The sequence below is a fragment of the Musa acuminata genome, chromosome BXJ3-2 (genome assembly GCF_036884655.1).
Source record: "Musa acuminata AAA Group cultivar baxijiao chromosome BXJ3-2, Cavendish_Baxijiao_AAA, whole genome shotgun sequence".
NCBI lineage: Eukaryota > Viridiplantae > Streptophyta > Magnoliopsida > Zingiberales > Musaceae > Musa > Musa acuminata.
In genome coordinates, this window is record NC_088350.1 from 35501461 (window position 1) to 35522902 (window position 21442).

Consider the following 21442-nt stretch of genomic DNA (forward strand, 5'->3'; position numbering starts at 1 on the left):
GCCAAATCATTACAGCTACATCATATAAAGTGAGTTACCATTGCTCTGAATTAGAGACATCCTAATGTAAAACCTGGTGATTCTTAATCATTCAACTACTTGCTTTCTTCTACCAGGTTTATGAACACACAAGTATTTGCAGGAGAAAACACATGAACATCTGACAAATTGACCAGTATTTGCAGGAGAAAACACATCAACATCTGACAAGTTGACATGTAAACAGTAACAAATGCATCTTATCTCGCATCTCTTTTTGACAATTAAGCTAAGTATCAATTGTTTTACATCCATGGCAAAATGAAGCTTATTAACTTAACACTACTGTTCACCATATTGAATTGGGTATTTTTCATGTTCTGAACTAGAATCCTATGTATTGTGTGTAGTGTGAGTATGCTTCTGATGACATTCCAATTGGTGCCCGAGTCGCAATATCTGGGAGATCAAATGCATCAATTAGTTCTCTGGCAACACCCCTCACTTGGAAACTTAGGTATTCTGTCAGCTTGTGAATGGCCTGCATCAAACACCGAGATTAGTATAAACTAAATGTGAAATCGCAAAGGATAATGCGAGCTCAAAAGCAGAATCTTGCGAAGCTTGCCTTAGCTTTGTTGGGAGCCACATAATCTACATTCCGATATGTCCCAATGTCGTTCCAGATTCGATCCAACGCGTACAGATCACACACTAGCTTCAGAACATCCTTTGTTTTCTTATCAGGGCAGCTGGAGTGGAAAAACGAGATGTTAGTTACAAACTTTTATGAATCGTAACATCGATGAGGGACAGCCGGCTGAAACATCACGACTCTTGGTGCCAAACTTAGAACAAGATGATTCAAACTAAAGAACATTCTCTACGATTTCCAAGGAAATCATGCGGATAGGATAAACTAAAGAACCCACCTCTGCACTGCCTCGATGAACTTCGCAAGGATAACAGACTCAATGTGCGATTCTGCAAGTGTCAAAAGATGATTTAAACATCTGTTCCATGCACCAAATCCCCCGAGTGTTTGGCTGTGCTTCTGAAGCCGCATAGCAACGCTTTGAAGTAGTCGAGAGGTTCGATACTGAATGAAGAAGCTTGTGAGTAGCTAATTAATGAGATGAAACACTATCACAAGAAACATGTCACACTGGAAGTATGAAAGTGCAGCTGACCCGAAAAGCATCCAGTTGGAAGCTAGGATTCCGCAAATGATCTGTTCCTTCCCACCGAGCAGTGACTGGATTCGACTGTGACAAATATGAAGCCATAGAATCTCTCAAGTAGTTCCATGTTACTGCAAGGGTCCCTCCTTGAAACTTCTCTCTATATTGCTTTAAGAGGTCTGCTGCAACCTGCAATAAAGGATAAGAAATGCTCAAAACACACCACCATTAGACAAATACTGTGCAAGTTGGAGTTGTTACCTGTTGCAGCAGAACTGTGTTGTCCCCTTCAAAAGTTTGAAATATATCATGGTCATTCCGCAGGATGCCAAAACGATTCACAGCAGCATAACCATGGCCGCCACAAGCTTCTCGGCATGTGCTAATGGATTTAGCTGTATATGATGTCACATAAGCTTTCAGACCAGCTGAAAGACAATGGACATCGCTAACAACAGCATCATCATGTGCCTTCTTCATTTCGGAATACTTATCCACCAAGTGAAGTGTTGCAAAGTGGAAGGCATATGCGGATGCCAGCATAGGCATGAGCTTGTGCTGCTGAGATTGGTAATCCAGTATGGAGACCTCTGGCTCCTTCGGAGGTCCAAATTGCTGGCGAAGCAGAGAGTATCTCACGGCGATAGTAACTGCAATCTTGAGAATACCTACAGAGGAATATGCAAGGGCAACTCTACCTCCAACAAGCTCCCCTAGAGTAGCTGCAAATCTTTTATTGATAGTCGGAAGACTACTCGTGTACTTTCCGTCGCGTGAGACATCTCCAAATCGGTTGAGTAGGTTATCTCGAGGAATTCTCACGGAACGAAACCTCAAAGCACCATTATCTACCCCATTCAAGCCAACTTTGTGACCGCAATCATGAATCTCGATCCCAGGAAGAACTGAGTGGGAATTGAGATCTCTGATCGGGACAACGAAAGCGTGAATACCCATATCTGCAGAATCTCCCCCCTTACCTTGGAGAGGCAAAATCAACCTTGCAAAAACAGTAGCAAACTTTCCATGAACTGCAGCATTGCCAATCCACCACTTTATCGCCCCATCATTTGGTGTGTCGATCACAAACTCATCGGTAACAGGATCGAAGGTAGCTGTAGTCTGCAAGCCTTGAACATTGGAGCCTGTTCACAAAATATAAACTGTAACTTCGTGCCGCACTATCAAAACCTCACAAGAAGTAAAATCACATAGTTCTAAAATGAATTCACCAAATCAATGCTCGAAGGTTACCGTGGTGAAGTTCTGTCATAGCAAAACAACCAGGATAATCCAAATTGTCGATTCCATCGAAGTACTTATCCTTGTGCTTCTTTGTTCCTAAATTTAGTACTGATCCTCCCCAGAGGCTGCATTTGGAAGAAGCTTAAAGTCAATGTAAGAAAAGGCAGCAGCAGTTAATCACAAAAGAAGTAGATCACTGATTCAATTAAATAAAATGTCAAAACAGTTGTTTTTAGCCTATTGATTGACAACAATAACTTCCGATTCCGCCATGTATCATGGGCAATTTATCCCTTTCAAGCTAGCCAAAGAATATTTCTTTATGCCTTTCATCCATGTTCTTCCGATTTTAGAAAAAAATATATATACAGTACTTTCTAGTACAAGGAGTAAGAAGTCTTAGAATCCAGAAGGTTACCGGACAAAATAGGATAGGATAGGGTTTGAAGACATTGATAACAGTTTTTGGGCAAAGGGATGATAGGGTAGAACCAGTTTTGATTATGATATTAACAAAACTTTACAGTGCAAAACAAACAAAGTAGAACTGTATGTTCATAGAATATGCAATTCAATCCAAAGCAGGTATTATGGACTCACTATGCACATATTGTATTTTAATTCCATTTAATAAAATTTATCAGAGAAGCGCTGATCTTTATCTTGAAACAGGAACCCTAGGCATTTGGAATCAGTAACATCCGCCAAAATTTTGACTTGGGATCAATCATGTCCTCTGATCCACAATATTCACATCAGATAAGAGAGAGAGAGAGAGAGAGAGAGAGCGAAGGTTACCAAAAACCTAGAAAGCGATTCGAGAAAGAAGGTTACCAAATTAATTCACCTGTTTCTGGTAACAAAGGAAAGATCATACTTGAAGTCACGATCGCATAAAAAAAAAAGGATTTTTTTGGCGAGAGATTGACCTGTACTGGACCCCCATCTTGATGCCCAGCGAGATGTCGATCGCCCCGGCGGCCTCCATGATGGCGAAGTAGACGGAGGGGTCCTCAAGGACGTACCGGAGGGGCCGGATACCGGCGTCGCGGACAAGGCCGGCGAGTTGGCGCATACAGTGCTCGCGGTGGTCGGCGGTGGAGATCTCCACCGGGGTCTGGAGGTCCGGCCGCGACCGGAAAAAGTCGAACACCCTCATCTGGATCTCATGGTGCTGGCCCCTCAAATAAGCCGCCAGCTCCGGGCCGCTCGCCTCCACCTTCCGCCCCCGCCCCCTTCCAGAGCTGCAGGGCATGAGCGCGAGCTCGCCGCCACCGGGGGAGACAAGGGAGGGCTGGTAGAGGTGGAGGGAGAGAAGGCGTAGGCGGCGGAGCGCCGGCGATTCGTTTCCTTGGGACGTCGTTGCCGCCGTCATCATCGCCTTCGCCTTCGTCTTCGTCGTCGTCGGTTGATCCATCCTTCTTCCGGGAAGAAAGAGGGTCGGCCTGCAGGAGGAGGCACGTTTATAACGACACGGGAGGAGGCGTGGCGCTTCGGTAAAGGTCAGTCAACGTACACGTGGAATGTGCCTAATGGTGGACCGACGGGGAATCCCTTACTAGATTGGCTTTCATGACGTGGTTGTGATGTGGAGGCTTTTGCGTTTGGGATAAAGATGGGGACTTTGGTGGGATATTATGCCTGCGACCGCATGTGGCTATCAACGGTCAATCAAAGCGGAGCGTCCGAATCCGACGGCTCTTCTAAATCCTCTTGCGCCGAATTGACGTAACTCGTCGAATGAGGTGTTCGCATGAACCTCCGACGTGCAAATCGTCAGCCTTATCCATTGATAATTATATTGTCTTTTACTCAAAAGCTACAGACAAAGCTGTTGTCGATCCACATCAGCAAATAAGGCATTTTATCCTCCCTTTTTTGCCCTTTCCTATTAAAATGCAAAGAAAATCCATTGATGCTAAAATCTTGGCACTGAATCTTGCATTTATTAATTACTCCTGTGCAAAAACAACATCTTTTGTGATTGTCTTAACCATCACTAACCAGTGATTGTATGAAATTAATTAATGTAATAGATTGAAGATTTGTAGCCAACATTGTCCCCATATTGATTAAGCCATTAGCAGCGAGTAAAAAATTATGTTAGATTTTATGAATATAAATTATAATTAATTTTAACATAAGATTATATTGTTCTCCATAAATGATACAAAATATAAATTATAAATCAAGAAGACTTTCGATATGGCATCTAAATGTAATATAAAATATATAAGAGTTTTCTAATTATCAACGCGTGTAATAAAATTTATATGTGAACAAGGGATTATACGAAAGAGGTTAGAATCGATGGATATGATGATTAAAAGAAAATTAAATATTATTGACTTATAATAGATTAAATTGGTAGGAGAAAAACCTAAAAAGATGATGGTATGAATACTTGTAAATAAAATTTTTATAATTGAAGAAGATTTTAACTGTTATATATAGAAATATACAATGTAGATAAAAGGAGTGAATAAAAGAATATACATGAGAGTATGATCTTATATTTTATCATTCTATATGATGTTAACTCATGCTTTAAAAGGAAAATTAAATATTTGATTACCTAAAAGACTAGTCATAATATTAAATTTTTTTCTCATTGAATAGATAAATAATGTTATGTATAATAAACCTATCGAAAACTTGACCAATTAGCATTGACTAATGGTATTAGATGTTTTCTATTAAAAAATAAAAAAATATAATAGAAAATTTTACTATAACTAAATGATGAAATTTCAAAAATGATAAATTATTTTTTAAAAAATAATTATAGAATGGGAAAAAAAAAAAGGGAGTTTTGGTACTCAAATAAGGATACTAACATTTGGTGGACCATGATAGCAAGTATGATTAAGGGAATAATAAAAATATTCTTAAGAGTAGAGGTATAAATTTAAGAAAAGAGTTCACGATGGTGTGACGAAGTTTAAAATTTAATTATTAATAAAATATTATACTGTAAATATTGCCAAAGTGAATAAAGATGAAATAAATAAATAAATATAAATTAGAAAAAAGGGCAAAATAGCTATCGGTGTGGAAAGGGATAAAATTTATAATAATTTTTATAATAAATTAATTACTAAAGATAGAGAAAATGATATGTGTAGAAGTGCTAAAGTTACGAAAAGAAAGAATAGAGCTTTAGGTACTATGAGATTTATTGAGGATGAATATATAAAATTAATATTAATGATAATATATTTTTTTAATAAATAAATTTAATAAATGTTTCTAAAAATTATTCAACGTTAAATATAAATAAATAGTAGTAAATTTAATAATCATGAATTTATTAGTAAGATAGAACAAGTGAGGTTAAGGAAGCGTTGAAGAAGATAAAAGTAGGTAAGAGTACGAGACCAAATGACATAAATAGTTTAATTGATTAATTTATTTAATAAAATATTAAGATGTAAAAAAATAGTAATAGTATTAATTTTTAAGAATATGAGTGAAATCTAAAACTGTTCTAATAACAAAGAAATTAAAATTATGGGTAAGAATGATAGAAAGTCAAATAAGACGTAAAATAATATTTTCAAAAATAAATTTAGTTTTATGATTAACGATTGAAGCCATTAATTCGTTAAGATAGTTAATGAAACAAAATATAGAGACGAAGAAATATTTTCATATGGTCTTATTGATTCAGTTCTTCAAGATTTGTTATTGTGTGTTTTATTAAAAAAGTATTTCTATTAGTTATATCAATATTGTAAAGCATACGTACAAGTCACATAACATAAAAGCTAGAATGAGCATATTTAGTGAATTGTCTATTTAAGGATCTATTTTAAGTCATTACTTTTTTGTATTAATTATAAATGAACGTAAGTAATTTTCATAATAAATCTTCTTAGGGTATTTATCTGCCGATTATATTATTTAATTTATGAGAGTTTTAATAAAAATTAATTTTAAATATTAGTCATAGATATAAATTTTGGAAAGCAAGATTTATAATTAAGTAGGACTAAGGCTTAATATATGAGATATAGTTTTATTAATATTAAGCGTAGACATGACAATCGAATAAAGTTAGACATGGAAGAAATTTTATAAGTAAAAAAATTTGAATATCTTGGATCAATTGATTAAGGATGAATATAAAATTAAAAAAGATTAATAAAATTTTAAAATAAATTAATTTAATAAATATTAAAAAAATTAAACCTTAAATATAAATGCTAGTTGTAGGCTTAATAATAATAAATTTATTAGGAAGATAGAACAAGTGAGGTTAGTAGATACTGAGTGTGAGACCTAATGGCAGAAAGAGTTTAGTTGATTAATTTATTTAATAAAATATTAAGATGTAAAAAAGTATTAATAGATTAATTTATAAGAATAAAAGTGAAATCTAACACTGTTCTAATCATAAAAGAAATTAAAATTATAGGTAATATTATAAGACTTTGGGTAAGAATGATAGAAAGTCAAATAAGATGTGAAGTATTATTTTCAAAAATAAATTTGGTTTTATGATTATACAATTGACGATCAAAGCTATTTATTTATTAAGATAGTTAATGAATAAAATATATAGAGAAGGAGAAATAATTTCATATGGTTTTATTGATTCAAAAAAATATTTTTATTAGTTATATCAATACTGACATAAAAGTTAGAATGAGTATATCAAGTGAATTTTCTATTAGCATAATACTATATTAAGGATTTACATTAAGTAATTAATTTTTATATTAATTATAAATGAATGCAACTAATATTCATAATAAATATTCATGGTGTATTTATCTGCCGATGATATTATTTAATTTATGAGAGTTTTAATAAAATTAATTTTAAATATTAGTCATAGATATAAATTTTGGAAAGTAGGATTTAAAATCAACGACAACTAAGGCTTGATATATGAGATATAGGTTTAGTAATATTAGGAGTAGACATGAGAATCTAATAAATTTAGAGAGTTTTATGTGATTATCGGTTATCTCTTAGTTTAAAGAATTATATAAAACTACTGTTAGATCAATTATACTTTATAAATTCCAGTGTTTGGTAATTAAAAATAATAATAATATATATACAACCAAAAAAAAAAAAAGTTTACTAAACTGAATCACTGTTTTCACAGATGTGATGAAGATCACTGATTCTTTCCAAATAGTAGTATGCATAGAAAGGTTCAGATGGCTGTATGCCTTTCCATTCGGAGGCTTCAACTCTCAAGTAGAACAATTTCTTTTATGAAAGCAGATTCTGAGGTTTACTTTAATGCCTCGTCTGGTTTATGATCTAGCATTGTGTGGCAGGCTGATGGCAGCAAACTGGCATCACATTTCTCATGGAGATCGGACCAAGAAAAAGAGACTTGGATGGATCCCTTCTTTGCTTACACGATCCATGATAATTATGCCCCCATTATTCTAGTGAAACAAGGATCCATGGCAAGAGGCATGGTGTTGTTTATGAGTTGACTTAATTTGGCTTGTGATGTATTCAGTGTTTGGATCAGAAAGAAAGATCATTAATCCATCAGAAGTAATAGCTTTATTAGTGTTGTTGTACTTGCTAACCAGTGATCCAACTGAAGAGAGAGAATAAAAGCCGCTTGGCAGTGGTGATTCATTCGTAGGAGAGCTAGAGAGAAGGCCATCGACTTGCAACTGAACCATGAAACGCGTCTGTAACTTTGATCGCGTAGTTATTCTCGGGCTTAATCCTTGATGGTTGAGAAAGGCCGGACTTAGGCCTGCTTCCATGGGTCTTTCTCTCGTCAGTCAAACACCACACTCTGCTCCTTGCGTTGACCCATGGTCAATGGAAGACTTCAGCATAGGCTTTGAGACCCACTCTTCATGTCTCCGTTCTGCGGGAACAGAGAACTTATTGGGACGTATGTGAACAGTGTTCCACCAGAGACTTGGAAGTCAAAGTGAGGTGACGGTCGACAAGACGTCAAAGTCAACAGTCGAATTGTACGTGCCCGAAAGCTACAGGAGGACTGCCGCTTTTACTTACCACCTTCTTCTTCTTCTTCTTCTTCTTCTTCTTCTTCTTCTTCGCAGCCATGGCACTGTTTTTTGCTACCCTCACCAAAGTTTCTTGCTCGACAGTGGTCTACGAAGAACACCGGACCACGGGATCTGGCTTCTTGAGGTGGATCGTACAGTGAAGATTTCTCTAGTCGTTGCTTAGTGTTTCTTTTTTCCATCGGGTTAATTAATGTGTGCCAACAGTTATATGCTTTCATTGCGGTAGAGTGAGTCCACGAAGAAGTCAGTGGCATTAGCAGCGGTCTGTTCTTCCTGCTCTGGAGACGGGGAGAGATAGAAGGCAACATACTGTGTTAGCTTGGTTTACGTGTTAGACCTGCCTCCTAATTCGAAGATCGTGGGGTCCGCATGGGACCAACCATTCGCAGCATCGACAGCTTCCAGTTAGAAGCCAGGTAAGTGACACAGGCGATGCATTCTATTTGGAGGAGACGGGGAAGAAACAGCACATACGACACCGCAAAATCTTACGTGACGGCGGGACCCACAGGAAAAGAAGAGGATGCGGGGGATTGGCGGTAAAAAGGAAAAGAAAAGAAAAGCGATCACCGACCGTGCCCTCCTCGGATCACGAGCCCGGGCCCCACAGCGGATCTACGTGGTGCCATTCCCGGGGATGTCGTTTGGGTGTCGCTTAAAAGTTGGTGGTTCGGTCGCCCCTTTATTTCTCCTAAAGGATGGCATTGACTTTGACTCGAAACTTACACCACGGGGGCGGTGGAAAGTGATGCTTTGGTGCAGGGGGACATTACCCGGTAGCATTCTCTTACCGCAGAGCAAATATAGAGTCGAGTGATCTAAAAGCATATAAATTACTAGTTCACGTTCTTCTTCCTTCTCTTCTTTGGAATATATTATTACTACATCAACCAACGTTGGACTCATGTGAAGGAAGGAAGAGTAGAAAATGTGTGGTCGATGGATACATAGGCCACAAACCTTAATGTTGGCGTGCTTCGTAGAGTAGCATTGGACATGTGAGTGATGGAAATGCAGGCATGCAGTCAGCACACTAACACAGCCCAAGATGACAAAGGGAAAAAACCAATATAGTTAGAAAAGCTGTCGATCCTTAGGAAGACGAATACGAGAAAAATAATAAATGGGTATGGCTTTCATGAGTACATGTCTGACTTGACATGACCCTTTACACCAAGGCATGTGGACATTGCTCTTGTGTCTCCAAGGGACCACCTTATTAATACAAAGAGAATATATACATTTATATGTATATATATATATATAGAGAGAGAGAGAGACAGAGACAGAGACAGAGACATAGATAGAGAGAGATGAGACAAGTGTCGAGAGCATGGGCAAGTTTTGTTTCCGAGTGATTTTATTAACGAAGGGTGCAGTGTCTGCACCGACCAGAAGGACTTTGGGGTAGGGAGAGACCGAGTTCTCCGTCTCCTGAGAGAAAAAAGAACGAGAGGGTCGATCGGGAAAAGCATGGAAAAGGTGATGGTCGCAGGCATTTGTACGTCCTACGGACAGCTTTCTCGCTTCTCAGATCTTGCATGCACGCAATGCCAACGTAAAGTTCTCCCTTTGTTCTCCCTTGGAAGTAAAATATACGTATATATGTACCCATGTCATCACCGTCGATGGAGTCGTATATCATCAGAAACTCAGACAAAGTATTCGCCTTCTTTATACTATGGAAAATGTTCTTTTCAGAGATCGAGCAAAGCTTTTTCATGACAAGGAAGTCTGCGAGCGATGCCCAAACACTCGAGTTTCGAGTGGAAGAACATGAGATTATTCTGTGCACTCTCGGTTCTACAATGCATCCGTATATACACGTTCAAGCATCTCTCGTCTTAAGCATCGAAGACTCTTCGTTTTGGTTTTGTCGGAAGAAGAAGTTGGTTTCGAAGACTCACTCGGCAAGGATTTGCAAGCCACGAACATTTCTAGGAACTTTCCCAGCTCGACTTTGACCGTGACCGAGTCCGAGACTTCACACAGGGAAATTACACCTTGTTAATGAAGCCATCGAGAACCCATCTAGAAGTTCTTCCAGGCTCTTCACCTACTCCTCCCCTCCATTTATTTATGCACCTCCACATGGTCTATTTCCCTTCCAAATCCAATGGGCACATCGCATGTGCATATATTCTTCTTTCTTTCGCCATCCAAGTTGAATCTCCGACCACTGTAATTACCTTGGCAATCACCTTCATTTCAAACCACATTTAGTTCTGTAGATTGGCAAATCGAGATGGGAGAAAGAAGCTGAACACATGTAATTGCTGCGAGTAGGCCTGTGAGGGGAAGCTGGTTTCGTGAGCAGCCCACAGTGGAAGCAAAAGCCACGGGCGTTGGCTCAGTTTGGGAATCATCCCTTTTTCTTCCCGCCCAAAAAAATAATAATAATAAAACCCCATATATATTTCATAAAATGTTTGGTGGAAAGTCACGGGAGTGGTTTCAGATCAGCCGTGTGTGCCGCAGCAGGGAATTGGACGTGTAACCGACGTGTCGTCTAATCACAGGCTGACATCGCGGGCCCGTCTTACGCGGACCGATCAGCTGGTGCTGGAGATCTCGGAGGCAGCCGGAGCGTGCGCTCTCTACCAGGGCCGCCAAGCGAAGAGGTGGGGCCCCGATCTACGTGGCTCTTCGTCGCACTGGGTCCCGCGAGGTTTCTTTCTTGTGGCTGCTGAGTTGGGGCCGTCTCACGGTGCGTTGTCGCGTCCCATGCAACTCCCGACCCCTTGCACGCTATATAAATGCCCGCCAATGGGACTCTTCCTCGACCCAACTCTTCCTCCTCCTTCTCCTCGTTCTGTGGTGCTCTCTGGAACGTAGAAACAGAGGGGGTAACAAGAGAACAGAAGAGTCTGTGCGTGATTTCTATCAAGGAGATGGGGAAGCAGAATGTGATAGTCCCGGAACAGCTTGCCGTCAAGTCGATGATGGCGATCGCGGCCGACCCCACCCATCGCTCCGCCTTGCTGCCGCCTCTCTCCCCCGGTCTCGGCGTCAGCTGCACCAGCTACAAGAGGTTCGTGACCCAGCACGACGTCGGCGGCGGTGCGAGGATCAACGCGTGGGTTGACTCCATGCGGGCCTCCTCCCCTACTCACGCCAAGGCGGCCGCCGTGCTCTCCGCTTCCCTGGAAGCCTCCCACGACGACAAGTACCACAAATGGGTGGTAAGTTTTCTGGCCTCACTGATCCAACAAGACCGTCTTCTTCGCGAACGAGACGCTGATTCGGTGAAATTGTGCGCAGAAACAGCATCCTTCGGCTTTGAGCAACTTCGACGACATCTTCGCCGCATCCAAGGGGATCCAGATCGTGATGTTCCTCGACTACGACGGGACTCTGTCTCCCATCGTAGACGACCCTGATCGTGCCTTCATGTCCGACGCAGTATGCTCACTCTCATCATGAACTGTTGTGCTATTCCTCTGTTTCTTCTCTGCAATTACCTAAACTCACAATCTATACTATATCGCATCCAGATGAGAGAGGCGGTGAGAGATGTAGCGAGGCACTTTCCAACTGCGATCGTAAGCGGAAGATGCAGAGATAAGGTGCATTCCTGTTTTTCATCTCTCGCTGGATGAAGCCAGTGTGTCTTTACCCCCTTTTTAACTCCATGGGACTGCGTTGCTTGATGTGTAGGTGTTTAGCTTTGTACGATTGAGGGAGTTGTACTACGCTGGAAGCCACGGCATGGACATAAAAGGGCCGAGTAAGACAACCAAACACACAAAAGCTAAGGTGACTCTCTCTCTCTCTCTCTCTCTCTCTTTCTGCGTGTGTGTTTCTCTCTCATCCCAAGAAGAGACTATCTAGCAGCTACTACAGTCAAGTGTTTACCGATCTATTCTTTTACTCTATGCAGGGGAAAGGTGTTTTATTTCAACCAGCCAGCGAGTTCCTGCCCATGATAGATGAGGTGAGTTCTGCTCATGATCGATCATCCTCCTTTTGTTCTTACGAACATATTCCCTGTACCAGCTGTACTGATCAGTTTATTCTCTTTCTCTTTAGGTATATAAAACATTGTTGCAGAAAACAGAGCTCATCCCAGGATCCAGAGTCGAGAACAACACATTCTCTTTATCGGTTCACTTCCGATGTGTCGATGAAAAGGTAGATATACGTATAAATCTGTCACCACCATTTGGACCATATTCGTTTCATTGTTCATTACATAGCGTCACTGCCTCTCCGAATTAATGCCAGATATGGAGCTCATTAGGGGAGATGGTTCGATCGGTGCTCGAAGACTACCCTAAACTCCGGCACACCTTTGGAAGAAAGGTACAGCATATCTCGAATTGTTTAACCGGATTCCTCTCATCTACATGTTTGCATGGATATGAATCGATTGCTCTGTCGCTCAGGTGTTGGAGATTCGCCCGAGTATTAAGTGGGACAAAGGGAAGGCCCTCGAGTTCTTGTTGGAGTCTCTTGGTAAGCTCAAGACAGAGATCTCATCGTATCTCGCACGCTTGACTCCGGCAGAACACCTCGTGCTCAATGAGCTATTCTTTGATCTGCAGGATTCGGCGACAGAACCGATGTGTTTCCGGTGTACATAGGAGACGATTGCACTGATGAAGATGCTTTCAAGGTGTTATGTTATTTGCTTGTTATCTTTGTCAGACCGCGTGTCGATCGAATCACCGGGTACTCATAAGATGATCCATGATTCAGGTTTTGCGTGACAGAGGACAGGGTGCGGGCATTCTCGTGTCCAAGTTCGCAAAGAAAACACACGCATCCTACTCGCTCCGAGAGCCGGCAGAGGTGAGCATCAGCTTCATGGTTAGACCAAGCTTTCCCACACGAATGCTACGGTTGATAATACCATTTCCTCGAATGGTGTTCGCAGGTTAAGGAATTCTTGAGCCGCCTGGTGGAGTGGAAACGCCTCCCTTCCTCCAAGAACTAATACAAGGATGCCACGAGCTAAGATCGAAGCTATGAGGATGCTTTAGTCATGAACACAAGGAAGTCTCTTCTGTTTATTTTTCCTAGCTTTTCTGAATCCTTTTCTCCTCTGTGCGGGAAAGGCAGAGAGAGAGAGAGAGAGAGAGACCATTTAGAACTGGTCTTCTTGCCATGGATTGTGACTATTGTTAATGTACAAGAAGATTGCAATGTAAAGTGTTGTGTGACAACAAGGAATCGTTCTTCCCAGACTCTCGGACGCCAACTAATGAATGCTATAACTAGTCAAAGCTTTCCGAGGGAATCATTTCGAGTTCCGCTGTACATGATAGACTAGTTCTCATGAGGAACTTTTTCCTGTTAATTCTAATGACTAGTGCTATATAAATCACTGTCACCCACATAAAGATGACCTTATTAATCAATGATACCTACACTCTTATAGGTGAAGATGATTCAAGGTAAAAGATGTAGGTTGCACCATGAATGTATCCCACAATGCAACAGCCTTCATGCATTCTGTTCTCAGTCCTCTTCACCACATAAGCTTCTTCATCTCTTTGCTTTGGAATCCAAGTCCCAAGCTAAGAGAAGAGTGCTGCACTCCATGCTTCTTCACATCTGTGCTTCATCAACCCACAAACATCTTGTATGACCTTCACCTTGGGATTTTTGTTGCTGCCAAAATGGGGGGCAGGTAATGGCATTAATCTGGACCAACCACTGTGTTTACACTGATACTTGGTACCGGTAATGGAGGAGCTATGCTTGTGAAAGGGCATCATGGACTAATCCGATGGGCGCCAACCTTAAAAAGAGGGTCTGCAACTTCTGCTACTTTTCGAGGGAAAAAAGGAAGTCCAGAACTCAGAGACAACCCCACCGGTGGCACCACCTTTGATCTCAATGCAGGGGAATTGGGCTACTTTTAGTTAGGCCATGAAAGGGCAGCAGCGCAGTGCACAGCCAACACCAAACCATGTGGAAAGTGCTCCTCTTTGGTTGAGGAAGGAGTTGGAAGGCACTTAAGGCCTTCCCATCGAGCAACATCGGGGGACTTAAGTGGGATACTGACATGCCCTCTGAGACTCTTTGCCGACCATTTCATGCGTGGAAAGCTGGTGGCCACTACATCCCATCGGGTGTCCAAATAATTGGAGGCGATCTCCCGCATCAACAACTCACCAAACAAATGAATCGATCATGAAATCTCAACGTCCTCGAGACGTGTGTGGTACTGAAAACCAAAATCTAAAAGGAAGGGAATGATGGATCATTGTAGGAGACAGTCGTCCATAGCAGGCACGTCGGAACACATGCAAGCGCGGTGGTCCTCCATGGACGCGGATGTGACTGCCTAAAGGCAGGATGATGAATTCGGAGAGTGGAGCCAGGAATCGTGATACCAAGCTTTAGGGTTAGGTTGCCGGAAGGAGGAGGCTGCATGTGGGCTGGAGCAGCAACCTCCCCTCTCCCCCCCCCCCCACCCCTTGCCATGAGAAAGCAGGCAAAGCACACATGCAGCTGAGGCATCGTCATCCGAAATGTTTCATCCTCATCCCTTACTTTCATGGAAGGAAGATGGAGGTCAAAAACGAAGGTCGTTTTAGCCGAGCATGGTCGTTCGGCAACGCCACCATGGGAACACTCTTTTGATCCTGGACAAGATTCGCGCATGTTTGGAAGAACCTCGTGAGGAGATACCTCTCCCAAACCGTTCATATTCCATGAGCCAATCATTGCTTCGTCTTCGCAAATGCAAAGTAGCTCATGCACTCGTACCTGTTGCTGCATCCATGAATCAGAATATGGACGAAGATGATTGCGGACTGGATGTCAGCACGCTTTACAAAAGGCATAGTCATAAGAGATTTGACATGGCCCAGGGCAACCATCGTCCAGCTTGTTGGGCCAAACCCCCCCATAACATGACTCCTGCACTTACATTCCTTGTTAGAATTGGATCGATTAATTCAACTAAACACAACAATATCTTAAACATTCAGCCAATCGAGATCAACAACAAGGGCATATTTTTTCCTCTCTCTGTCTCTCTCTGTCTCTCTCTGTCTCTCTCTCTCTCTCTCTCTCTCTCTCTATATATATATATATATATATATATATATATATATATATATATATATATATATATATATATATATGAGTATTAATTAAATGGTGTGTTGCTTGATGGTTGCACCAAACTGGTGCATGGTTCAACTAATGTGAAGTTCCCAAGCTTTGTGCATGATTCAAGCCGAGCACAGTGAGAAGGTCTAAAGAGAGATGAGGAGCTCAAAAGACTGGTTGGGAGGTCGATGACGGATGTATGGGCAGGTCAAGCTGGAGGTTGCAGCTAAATGCTGCCGATGCTTCCACCAAACGAACCCACCTTACACATCTACCAAATGTATGACAATGTTTGTTTTCATAGCACAACAAGCAAAGCTGAAAACAAAAGATTTAAGAGCTTAATTAAGTCCATATCTGTGTTCTTAATGGTATAGGCATAAACTGCTGAAGGTCCCAACTCTTATGATGGATAATCTATCTGGCCACTTTCTTTCTTTTCCTTTCTCCACAAGAAATGACATTAATCTAAGTGATTAATTAGCAAGTTTTCCAATTAAGTTAATATATATATTGCTTCATGCAGAGTTCAACAATGTTAAAAAAATATATTTCATGCATTATTATGAAATAATAATACATGATTTTTACTATTATTATTATTATTATGTATATGGCCCTCTGATTGCTTCTATAATTATAGACAATATCTGATTATAAAAGAAATATTTTATATAGAAAAGATAACTCAAATGAGAGGTGGAAGTTCTTAGGAGCTATTGTCAATGTGTTATATTCAAAGGTGATTAGACCAGCAGAGATAAGTCATTTTAATTAGAGTTATCTACTTTCTTTTTGAGGTTATTCGGGTAACACGTAACCCTCTTCCTCTTCTTTGGCTCGAAGCTTTCTTCTCTCTCTATCCATGGCTTTGACCTCTTCAACTCTCCATTTGCTTCTCTCTCTCTCTCTCTCTCTCTCTCTCTCTCTCTCTCTCTGAGACTGGCTAGAATCCGAAAACCTGGTTGGTCCACCACCTCTGAAATCTAATGAGGATCTTTTTAGTGGAACTGTGAGCTCAAGTTGCCCTCTCTCTTTTAGACGTATGGTCTCTTCCTCTACTTTTCTTCCCTTGCCACTCTTTCCAGCCCTCTCTTGCACACCCAAGACAAAATCATTAAGCTTTTCCCTACCGACCATCAGAGAGATCCATGGAAAGATAAAAGTGGAACAAAGAACAAGAGAAAAAGTGATGGAGAGAAGAGGTCTCTCCCACTCCTAGATACTCTTGAACCTCTTCTTTAGCACCCTAACCATTCTATTCCACTCTACCCTTCTCTCTCTCTCTCTCTCTTCTTCCTTATCTGCCATGGATTCAAGTCACAGCGGGAGCATCCAGTCCTCGAGCAGCGGCGACAACGAAGAGTACGAATCTCGCGGTGAGTCCATCTCCTCCTTCTTGAACCTGCCACCACCAGCGCCAACAACAGCTGCTACTGCTCACCAACGCCACCACCCTTCTTCCTCTTCCTCCTCCCTCTTTGATCCTTTGTCCGCTTACCTCGCCTCCTTCCCCTTCCCGACCCCGGAGTCCAACTCCCTCAACCTCGACTCCACATGGCCCAAGGGAATCCCATCATCTTCTCTATTATCGTACCCCACTTCCACAACCCCCGACCCCATGATGGTCGCTCGGCCCTCAGCATCAGCGTCGACGAGACCCTCGTCGGTGCAACCGCAGGTGCAAGCTGATCGCCCCGCTGTCACCCCGAGAGGCTCCAAGAAGCGGTCGAGGGCGTCGAGGCGAGCTCCGACCACCGTCCTCGCCACCGACACTTCCAATTTCCGCGACATGGTGCAACAGTTCACCGGCTTTCCGACGCCGCCCTTCACTTCCTCTCCATTCCCCCGCCCCCGCCTCGACCTTTTCAGCATGGCCGCTGCCGCCGTCCCGCCTTACCTCCTCAGGCCCTTTCCCCAGAAGACGCAGACTGCGGCCTTCCCTCCCATGGCTTCCTCCTCCTCCGCACTCGAAGCTATTGCTTCTTTCGCTAGAGGTACTCTTTCCAATATAAACCTACCTATAACCACCACCGCAACAAGTTCTTCGAGTAGCTCGACTTCAAGTTCCGCCGGGAAGTGCCAATTATCGATCGTTGATGCTCGACCTTCAAAACCTGTGCTCGACATGCAAAGCGCAAATCTCGTCTCCCAACCCCTCCTCCAATCCCAAGCTGCTCCCAAGATCAATTCACACGCCTTGCCCGCCTTCGGAGCTGCGCCGCACGGGACTCCAGACTACACCATGGGTGGCCTCGGGTACCTCATCGCGACGGAAGGCACGAGGTCAACCGACAGAGTTGATGCCCTATCCGGCTGGGTCGGTGAGTCAGCACAAGAGAATGCAGAACAAGCCGGACTAAAGGCAGTCATCAGGAACTACAGAAATCAGGACTAGCTGAAGCCATGTAACGTCGAGCAGAGAATACAGTGGTGGATCCACGAATCCTTTCTTCGGATTGGAAGTAGGGGCAGCAAGTGGTGTGCGTGTGGGCGGAGGAGGAAGTTGATCTTTGCTGCTGCTCATCGGTTGACAGTCGTCACCAGCGGTAACCATAGATATGACGACTCTCTCTTGTTCATGTGTACATGGATTCGCTTGCATCCTTGCTTTGATCACTGTGCATCTAAAAGGACTGGTTTTGACAGCCTTGTTTGGTTTCCTCGAGTCTTTATCAAGCTAAGCTTATCCTCAAGTTCTTCTGGGTTTCCTGGCCCTCTTTCCATCGACTCCAGAAGCAGATCTTGAAGTCAAATAAATAAGCAATTTCCTGAGGGTTGATTTTTCATATTGGCAGTGATGATTTCTTCTCTCTTCACGTTCGAGATTCTTCTGATTTATACATATATACACACTTGTTATGCTTCAGTTTAGTCTCTTCCTGTATCCTTCCTATATGATATCCGAGCAAACAACAATTTACCATACATATGCAAGCTGAGATTATACGAGTAATAGTTGTTGGATTTTCAGAATCCGACTACTATTAGATCGGATCCAAGTCGATAACTCTATAAGATACTGTCGTTTACAAGATCACATGAAAAATAAATACGACAAACGGTATTAATCTCGAGACTATCAACTATTTTATGTTTTCTGCATTCAGCTCACGTTATATGTACAGATATATAGAGGAGAAGTTGTGCATCACCATGCAGTCACTACGTTTAGTCCCTCCCCCTTCCTCTTACGGTGGCAATCCTGGCATAGGGAGTACACCGATATGAAATCCACCATAGAATCAATGCAGTTGGTTTCGTGAAATTTGATGCTGGCATCAGTAGAGTTGCATCGGGTTTGATGCAGTGGTTGAGAGGTCTTGGATTTCAATGATGCTACCACATATGCATTGGGCAGGGAGGAAAAAGTGCGAAACATCTCTGGTTGCTCATAAACAACCTGTTGATTGTTGAAAAGCCTGGCCATGGATTTTGATGAGGAAAGGGAAGAGGGGCTTTTGAGAGGGGAGACATGTGACTCAAGCTTTTGGAATCATGGTGGCCCATGCCACAAGAATAATGCGTTCTCCAGCAATGATGGCGTCCTCCCCTCCCTTCCATTTGAGGTGCAGATGAAAGCAGAGTACTTGTGGGGGGATTAAACGAGAGGGATGGGGTTGGGTTTTTGCAGCCTACCCTTTTCTTCCCTCCCTCTGAGGAGAAAGGACATGCAATCTTCAGCATCTGAGGGAGATGCTGCTGCTTTCCCATCTCAGTAGGCTTTGCAGTAGTATAACCAGCACTCATGGAGCCATTCACATGCTCTCACTTGCAGGGCATCAATCAATCGATGGAACAGAGAATTCAGAAACTCCCTTTGCTCGTGCTGTTGGCAAAACACCGAGCTTGCTGTTTATCATTTTGGGGTGTCGATCGAACAACTAACGACGAAGGACTTGTTCTCCAAATCACTGGGTTGGATAATGCAAACCAATGCCACGAAGATGCGAAGAGGAGGTACGTATATCTTTGGATGAATGATGACACCTATCCAAGACTTAGTGCTACTCTTCTACTAAGGCACGAAAACACCAGCTAAAGACAAGGGGAAAGCTAATAAACCCTAGAGGGGTTTCACAAGGGCCCTGGTTGTCCCTCCTCCTCATGATGACCTGCTCCCAGAGCATCTCCAGATATGATGTCCTCTCACCCATGTTTGCACCATCATGGCTTAAGTAGTAGGTGAGAGAAATTATATTCCCTTCTCAAATAAGAGGGAAGAAAAAGAAGACTGCTAGAAACAAAATTCCAAGGATAAAAATCCTTCATCGGATATGTTGACCGAAGCAGGCAGGCAGCTGTGGAACGCGCAGCTTCGACAGCGTTATCGGGAACCGGTTGTCTGCTTTGAGAATCGTGCACATGCTTGATCGACGCGTTTCCCGTAGCGGATCCCTTGGACCGGATCCCCCGGATAGTCCAACGTGGGATTTACAAAGCTAATCTCCGCCCATGGATCCCGATCCAACGGCGATGATACATCCCTCTCCGCGGAGGACCGTTGCATATCTGAATCGGCCGTGGAGCCTCCGCCGGAGAGTGGGGGGTGATCTCTTAGGGTTTCGGTCCGAGCCTCCATGAACCCGATTCGTCGAGGACAGAGCGCGTGCGAGAGATAAATGGATCGGGTGACGTGGCCGATCTCGATGAAGAGCCATGAGAAGCTATTGCCGTTCCTCGGGTACGACGAGAGGGGGATCGCTTCTTCGTCTGGTTCGCCGACGGCACCCAACGAGGCCGCAGTGGCGCCATATGATGCCTTGACCTCTCCTGTTAGCCCTTCTTTCCTCTTCCTTCTCTCAATTTTGTGATTATCTTTAACGATGTCTTGCGTTAGACATTTGGGCTTTCTTCGTGATCTCTTATCCAACTGAACATCTAATTCCGCTTAAGAGTTGGAGGAAAGCTGAGAACCGAATCATGAACTGATGATTCGCACAACATTTCACAAAAAATAAAAAAGTAAAGTTGTAATTTTGATAACCGAGGCAAATTTCTGAACCCTTATTTTTGACCTCAAACTTAATTATAGTTTGGTTGTACTTTCATGACAAAGTTAATTGGGACGTTATGTCTTGTTGTTGTGGTTGTATTCTAGCATGACAATGTTTGATGTACATTTACTGTAACAGCAAAAAATTGTTGATGATTGACATCTGCTACAGTCTACTTGTATATATATATTCTAGTGAATTCTCTAGCTATTGAGCTTAATTTAAGAATAGATTGGAACAAAATTGCTATTGTTTCTAGTGTGTTTTCTTTGCTTAGTACAGTCAGGCTACTAATTGAATGGTAAAAGGGTGTAAAGTTTATTGTCAGACTATTATACTTTTGATCCTTGAGACAGAAGACAATAAATGTAATTTGCCATATCTCGTTCGGTGCTGATGAAACTGTTTCTTTTGAAAATCCAGCCTCACTTGCTGAGGTAGCAATGCCGCGAGAGCCAATCGGGTCTCTGCAAAGTGAGTTCTAGAATAGATTGAACAAGCAATTATGCAATGCAAAATGCAAGGAACTAAGTGGGTGTGACATTTTTTCTCCTCCTGAAGTTCTGTTGAGGCCATCAAAAAGTAGGAGAAAGCAAGGACTTTGGAGATAAATGATGAAACCTCTTCGTGAAACCTACAAACACCCGTAAGTCACCTTGGTGTCACCCAGAGGCTGACTTTAATATCTGCTTGGGTAAAAATTCAATAAATTTGGGCATCTCTTGATTTATCTTTTAACAATTTTCAGAAAATATACATTACTTCAATGATTCTCTGTTTGTTGACTCATGAGGCTTGCATGGAGTACATGTTCTGAACGTCAATATAATGCATTCGAAATGGTTAGGTATGAGCAAAAGAACCAGGCAGCATTGATGATCATTCACTTGTTCTTCATTGTCTTTCACATATAAATTTTACTGTTTTCAACTCTTGGATTGTAGGCCTATATGCTTAC

General features: G+C 42.1%; 3 protein-coding genes across 3 annotated transcripts; 2 read left to right on the top strand and 1 right to left on the bottom strand.

Annotated features, from left to right (window-relative positions):
- Positions 1 to 219: 219 nt before the first annotated feature.
- On the bottom strand, positions 220 to 3838 carry LOC103976712 (acyl-coenzyme A oxidase 2, peroxisomal). Its single transcript, XM_009392016.3, has 7 exons — positions 3335 to 3838; positions 2415 to 2530; positions 1422 to 2305; positions 1170 to 1349; positions 912 to 1078; positions 608 to 731; positions 220 to 520 (listed from the first exon to the last, which is right to left on the bottom strand). The coding sequence occupies exons 1-7, from the start codon at positions 3820 to 3822 to the stop codon at positions 365 to 367; spliced, it is 2115 nt and encodes a 704-aa protein (XP_009390291.2). The 5' UTR covers positions 3823 to 3838; the 3' UTR covers positions 220 to 364.
- A 7379-nt stretch (positions 3839 to 11217) lies between these two features.
- On the top strand, positions 11218 to 13727 carry LOC103976711 (probable trehalose-phosphate phosphatase 6). The gene is made up of 11 exons (XM_009392015.3): positions 11218 to 11604; positions 11684 to 11824; positions 11917 to 11988; positions 12080 to 12178; positions 12303 to 12356; positions 12452 to 12553; positions 12647 to 12724; positions 12808 to 12877; positions 12967 to 13037; positions 13121 to 13213; positions 13299 to 13727. Exons 1-11 carry the CDS (start codon positions 11314 to 11316, stop codon positions 13356 to 13358), a joined length of 1131 nt encoding a protein of 376 aa, XP_009390290.2. The 5' UTR covers positions 11218 to 11313; the 3' UTR covers positions 13359 to 13727.
- Positions 13728 to 16435: 2708 nt separating this feature from the next.
- Positions 16436 to 18262, top strand: LOC135630785 (uncharacterized). Its single transcript, XM_065137964.1, has one exon. The coding sequence runs from the start codon at positions 16797 to 16799 to the stop codon at positions 17883 to 17885; it is 1089 nt and encodes a 362-aa protein (XP_064994036.1). The 5' UTR covers positions 16436 to 16796; the 3' UTR covers positions 17886 to 18262.
- Positions 18263 to 21442: the final 3180 nt, after the last annotated feature.

Coding starts and splice junctions, on each gene's coding strand:
- LOC103976712 (XM_009392016.3), bottom strand. CDS start 3,822: ATGGATCAACCGACGACGACGAAGACGAAGGCGAAGGCGATGATGACG. Junction 1,350..1,421: donor ACACAGTTCTGCTGCAACAG/GTAACAACTCCA, acceptor CCTTTATTGCAG/GTTGCAGCAGACCTCTTAAA. Junction 732..911: donor TTCATCGAGGCAGTGCAGAG/GTGGGTTCTTTA, acceptor TTTCCACTCCAG/CTGCCCTGATAAGAAAACAA.
- LOC103976711 (XM_009392015.3), top strand. CDS start 11,314: ATGGGGAAGCAGAATGTGATAGTCCCGGAACAGCTTGCCGTCAAGTCG. Junction 11,825..11,916: donor GTGCCTTCATGTCCGACGCA/GTATGCTCACTC, acceptor TATCGCATCCAG/ATGAGAGAGGCGGTGAGAGA. Junction 13,214..13,298: donor CGCTCCGAGAGCCGGCAGAG/GTGAGCATCAGC, acceptor TGGTGTTCGCAG/GTTAAGGAATTCTTGAGCCG.
- LOC135630785 (XM_065137964.1), top strand. CDS start 16,797: ATGGATTCAAGTCACAGCGGGAGCATCCAGTCCTCGAGCAGCGGCGAC.